This window comes from Anomalospiza imberbis, unplaced genomic scaffold (genome assembly GCF_031753505.1).
Source record: "Anomalospiza imberbis isolate Cuckoo-Finch-1a 21T00152 unplaced genomic scaffold, ASM3175350v1 scaffold_463, whole genome shotgun sequence".
Classification (NCBI taxonomy): Eukaryota; Metazoa; Chordata; class Aves; order Passeriformes; family Viduidae; genus Anomalospiza; species Anomalospiza imberbis.
Window position 1 is genome coordinate 986 of NW_027100073.1, and position 5,937 is coordinate 6,922.

Sequence of the window (5,937 nt, forward strand, 5' to 3'; positions counted from 1 at the left end):
GCATGTGCAGGGGCATCTGCAGTGGCACATGGGGCTCATCACCTGGGCAATCCAGCTACAGGACAGACAGCTGTGTGTCAAACAAGATACTGGCTTACGTGGAAGACACCCTTCAGTATCAGTAAAATGACTGCGATGAGAGACAGCAATACAACGGACGTGATCGTGTCGTCCATGGTCTCTGGCTTTGGCTGGGAGCAGAGGAAAGAAGATCACGGGGGGCAAGAGGAGAGCTCCTTCAGTTCTTCCTTGCCCAGAAGGACACACGCAGCAGTGCCTGCAGCTCTCCTACCTTCTCTGTGGGCTCCTGATCCTCCTCCAGAGCTGTGCGCCTGGAGATTTTCTCTTGCAGAGGACACCGGCCCATGGGGTCATAGGCTCCCTGGTTCTCGTGCCTCTCACTGAGCACCTTTAGAAGCAGCCCGGTCTTTGAGACCATCTTGGCACAGGCCAGCTTGAGCTGGGGCAGGCTGCAGTCTATCCTCAGAGCTCGCTCCACGTGGGCCATGAATGTCTGCAGGCCTTTGTCCGGCACCAGCAAGCGCAGGTGGTGATCAACCATGGTTTCCCAGCGTTCTCCTGGAACCGGTGCAAGGTCTGGACTTTGGGGGCTCCAAGGTTTATTGAGGAACCTGGATCCTTCTTCCTGTTGCTCCCAGGGTGTGTCTGTGGTGTCAGGGATGATCAGGCGGTGCCCACCGAGGGAGGAATGCTCCTCTTCAGCCGTGGCTCCTCCTCTGCTGCTCGCAGCGGGGCGGCTCTGAACCAACGGGTCAGAGAGAAAATCCAGGTTCCTGTTCAGACGCTGCTCGACTTTGGGCTCTCCCTCTGCTTTCCCAGGGCTCAACACCTAGTAGAAAAGCCGATTATGTCCAACCCAATACTGGCTGCCCTGCTTCTTTGGCTGTTTGTGAGAATTGACATGGTTCTGCCTTGGAGCTTGACCTTCCACCTCGTCTCTGAGGGGTCTCTCTACAGACTTGTCATGAGTGGGGTTTAACCCACCAGCTACATCCCAGGGGTTTAGTATTTGCCAATTCAGTCTTGAGTCCATTTGCTTTTGCTGGCTGTCCTGCTGCTCTTTGATAGTCATAATGGAGTTCTGCCTTGGAGCTTGACCTTCCACCTCACCTCTGAGGGGTCTGTCAAGAGACTTGTCATGAGTGGGGTTTAACCCACCAGCTACATCCCAGGGGTTTAATGCTTGCCGGTTCAAATGTGACTCCTGCTGCTTGTCATCCCAGCTTGAGGGTGTCTTGTCCACCACATGCTTCAGCCTGGCAGGCTGGGGCTGGTGTGGGACAAGGGGTTTTGCACTCTTGATGCTTTCAGCCTTGTGCAGCTTCTTCCTGAGCTTGGCCCTCAGGTCATCAGCGCTTGTTTTGCCTTTGTGCCCCAAGAGATGCTGAGGGGGATATGAATTTGTTCTGGAACTGTCCAGGCTGCTGACATCACCCTCAGTGCTCAGGGTCAGGGTAACCGCGAGCGTCACAGTTCCATGATCTCCCAGCGAAGGCTCCTTGGGCTTGAGGCTCAACACTGGGCTGCTGTTCAGCTCTCTGCGTCGGTCCATGTCCATTATTTCTCCCCGTGTCTGTAGCAGAGTTGTGCGAGCTGGAGAACACCAAGAGAGCAGATCAGCGGCTGGGCACAAACACAGGCTCAGAGGTTACCTCGAGCAGCAGGAGCTCATCTCAAGCCCAGGGAGCGCAAGAGCAGAGTGGGGGATGTGTTGTGGAGGGGAGAAGAGCCCTTCAATCCATCCCATTATCCCCCTGGGGCAGAGCAGAGACCTGGTTCTTTCCTGGTGTCTCCTGGGTTCTGTTTGGATGGGAAGGAAACATCCCTGGCGAATGGGATAGCTGCCAGAGAGGTTCCCACAGCTCCAGATGGGCAGGCTTGGGTTGCTCTGCCGGAGCCAGTGAAGAGGCAGAGACCCCAGAGGAAAGATCAGCACGGCAACGGGGGCGCAGACTGGCAGGGGAGGAACGCCCAGGGAGTCCTTTGCTCCGGGGCCATTCCCAAGAGCAGCAGCTCAAGCTGCTACACCATGAAAAACTTCCTCAAGGGCGCCAGAGCTCTGGGACTGTGCTATGGGAAACCTGGGGCTGAGCCAGGGAGAGAAGCCAGCTCCCTGGGGACCTTGGAAACCTGGCTGTATCTGTTTGCCTGGCCCTGCTGTGGACAGATGTTCTGTGCCCTGTGCCCAGCTAGAGCAGGACGGTGCTTTGCTCCCCCTGCACAGGCCAACGAGGGGATGGCGGTGCTTGGTGTTCACCCTGCAGAGCACATCTTTATGCCAGACACTGCCTTCCAGCACCAGGGAAGGGCACGGGGCATTCCTGCTTTCCTTGCCTGGGGGCATGGTCAGCATAGGAAATTCGCAGGTTTGGGGGGCCCAGCGAGCTGTTCCTTCTCCAGACAGTATGTGACACACAAGATACGTACAATCACCAGGAAGTTCCCATCCCAAGGTGTTCTGTCCAAGGCCTGTACTCCAAGGGGAGATCAGGACCCCCCAGCACAGGGCAGTGCTGCAGCATCTCCCCAGCCTCAGGAGAAGTGGCAGATTTGAGCTCCCCCAGCCCCGCCGGACACTGACCGCACTGCGGAGCGCTGGTGCTGCACAGCTTCTGGCACAGGAACTGGATGGTCCTGCAGGGGCTCTCGGGCCGGGGACGCTCCTGGCACAGGCAGCAGGCCGCCTCCTTGGGCACTTGGCTAAAGACAAGAGGGGATTATTGGAGGAACACCTGGCCACCCAGTCCATGGCTCAGAGCCCAGCTCAGGGAACACACGGGTACCACGCGTGGGGCTTGTGCTTCACTGTGTGCCACAGCTCTGGGAAAGGCCCCTGACTCCCAGTGCAAAACATTAAAAAGGGGATTTTAACCTGGAAAGTAGAAGTGCTCCCAAAATACCATGTGACACGGAAATGCACCCGCCTGGAGTTCAAACTCCCCTTTGAGAAACCGGCAGCAAGTCACCCGAAAGGTGAAATTCTGCCTCTGAGCTGGTGAGTTTTGGCACGTCCCCTTAAGGAACAGCAACTCTTGAGCTTACTGAGCTCGTTCTGGTTGCGTGGCACACGGATTTGTTTCCCAAGCAGAGCCCCTGTCCCAGCACTCAGGGCCTGCTGGTGGCTGGGGCTCACACACTCACAGGGTTTCCAAGCTCACTGTGGACTGCAGCAGCAGCAGCAGCAGCGTCTGTGGGATCACTTGGGTGGCACTCAGGTCTCTGCAAGCATTGGAAAGAGCTCGTGAAATTCTGGGGTGACGATGCCAGAACTCTGCTCTGAGAGCAGAGGGCCCAGGGCCCTGATGATGGTGGTGCTGCTGGCAGAGGCATCCACTTCAGCCTGCTCCAAGAGAAGCCATTCCAGAGCCCAGCTTCCCTCTGCCTTGCCCTGCTCGAATCCAGCCCGTCAGAATCAGGAGGGCAATCCTGCAGCTCTCGTGGCAGACAGATGCCACCAGAAAGGATTGCCCCTCTCCCGACACTCCTGCTGCTCTCCCCTGAGGGCAGCCGAGTCCCTGAAGGAGGCAGGAGCCTGGAGCTGCTGGCAGGAGTGCAGTTTATTCCCAGAGCCCTGCGGCCACTCCACCTGGCCCCAGAGCTGGATGGGCTCTCATCCCTGAAAGTTTGTGTCCCAGTTCCTGGGTTGCTTTGCAGCTGGGGACACACCAGCACTGCTTGGCCTTTGCCTCGCTCTGCTGGAGCCGGGGTAGTTGTGTCTCCAGCAGACTCAGGCTGGGCAAGGGGCAGATTTGCTCGGGCACTTGTGCTGCTTTCCTGAGAACAGGGCACTCGAGAGAGACACAGCTCTCTGGATCTGCTCCAAATGAGCCAATACTTACAGAGAGCTCACTGAGGGCAGCTTGAAGAAGGCAGCGTCAGCAATGACAGCCAGCGGGTTGTGGCTGAGGATCCTGAGAAACAACAGAGCTCTGTCAGGGCTGATGGCGAGGATGGGAGCTGGGTGTGCCGGGCACGTGGGGACAGCCGGGCTGTATTCAAGGAAGCCTTGCAGGAGGTGAGCAGGGCAGGGGAAGGGGCCTTTGCAGCTGCACACTCCTGGAGCTCCCTGGCTGACATCCACAGTCGGAATCAGGACTTTCCCGAGGGCAAGTCTGCTTTTGCCCACCGACCCGGCAGAGACCCTGCAGAGACTCGCCCTGGCGTGCCTTTAGCCCTGGTGCCACTTACAGCTCCTGGAGGAACTGCATCCCGTGCCAGGCCTGGAAAGTTCCGCTGCGGATCCGTGTGAGGCCATTCCCAGAGAGATTTCTGGGGAAAGAGGAGGCCACACAAAGGAATCGGCCCTGCCCTACAGAAGGAGGGGGCAAAGCGAGATCCCTTTGCAGGACAGGTGCAAATCCAAGGTGGAAGAGGGAGGAAACTGCTGCTTTCTCAGTGTTTGTAGCCTGCCCAGGAGGGGAACTGCAGGGCACACGTGCTGAACTCTGTTTCTGTTCCTGGATGCAGCCAAGGCTGCAAGAACTGGCTGCTGTGATGGCTGCGTCTGGACGAGCCCGCTGGGGTCTGTCCCCCGGCGTGGCCATCCAGCCGTCGGCATTGACCTCTGCAGCTCAGCTGGGCTCTGGGCAGGGCAGATTTAGGGACTGTGGGGAAAAGAACAGCAGCATTTTCCTGCACAGGAAGGGTGCCCAGTGCAAAGGCTGAGCTAAAACCACCAGAAAGAAACTTGATCACTCACAGGAACTTCAGGAAAGGCAGTGGCTCAAAAGCCCGTTCCTCAATGGACAGGATCTCATTGCAGGACAAATCCCTGTTCCAGTTGAACAACAAACGTCAATTCCATTTGCCCTGTCGCTTTTACTTGCCTCTGCAGCCTGGATCCCAGCAGGGACAAAGGGCACCTGCCCGCGGCCGGGCTGAGCAGCCGGGGCCCCAGGGAGGGGCAGGCAGGAGCCCCCGCCGCCGTGGGCAGGGCACGGTGCTTACAGGTGCTTCAGCAGGAACAGCCCCTCCAGGGAATGGCTCTTCACTGCCCGCAGCTCATTGTCCCTGAGCACTCTGCAAGGAGACACAGGGACATTGTGACAGCGGTGCTGGCCAGCAGCAAATGGGATTGTCGTGGGACAATCCCCTGCAGCAGCTTGACTGAAGCATCTCCTTGGGTCACGGCAGGCATCGTCCCCACTCTGGCCACAGCAGGCCCTTGCTCCTGGCCGGCTGAAGCTGAGCACAGCTTGATCCCTGTGCAGACAGACACGGGGATGGTGCCCTGGGCTGCAAGAGACTCGCGGCAGTTCTTGCCGTGCTGGGAAGCTGTGGCGATTCACACCCCTCCTTGCAGAGCAGCCGAGCTGAGCTTCGAATTCCAATGGAAGCGGGTGGTGTGGGGGCTGCTGCTCCAGCCCCAGACCAAAGGAGGGGAAATCCCCGAACTCCTGCCATTTGAAATGCTGCAGGGCACTTACAAGGTCTCAGTCCATGGGTAGTCCTTCCAGGCTTGTTTTCCAACAGCAGCAATGGAGTTGCCAGTGAAATCTCTGCAAAGAGACGACAGACCCGGTCCCCCCTCAGGAAAATCCATTTCCCTGCCATTCGGCTGCTGAGCTGGAAGCGGGCTTTGCCTGGAGAAGGCACAGCGTGCCCAGCCCGGCTTCACCCTCATGCTGAGCTCAGGCCCCCACATCCCCCACATGTCTCTGGCCAGGGAGCGCCCCGGCTGTCCCAGGTGGGCTTTGCAGACACAGGGAGCCGAGGAGGGGCAGCTGCAGGGCTCTGCGGGGCCGCGGGACTCACAGGACGGCCAGGGCTCGGCGGCGGCTGGCCGGGGGCACAGTGGCCAGGCCGGCGTGGCCGCAGTTCAGCCCACGGCCTGGGCAGCGGCAGGGCTCTGGGCAGAGCTCCTTGGCCGCTCCCGGGCAGGGGGCTACTGCCAGCAGCAGGGCCGGCAGGAGCAGA

At 59.0% G+C, this 5,937-nt stretch overlaps 1 protein-coding gene across 1 annotated transcript; it reads right to left on the reverse strand.

The window, feature by feature from the left end:
* Positions 1-850: 850 nt before the first annotated feature.
* Positions 851-4,797, reverse strand: LOC137466890 (leucine-rich repeat-containing protein 37B-like). The gene is made up of 5 exons (XM_068178508.1): positions 4,210-4,797; positions 3,861-3,932; positions 3,163-3,240; positions 2,603-2,721; positions 851-1,614 (listed from the first exon to the last, which is right to left on the reverse strand). Exons 1-5 carry the CDS (start codon positions 4,563-4,565, stop codon positions 851-853), a joined length of 1,389 nt encoding a protein of 462 aa, XP_068034609.1. The 5' UTR covers positions 4,566-4,797.
* Between the last annotated feature and the right edge of the window lie 1,140 nt (positions 4,798-5,937).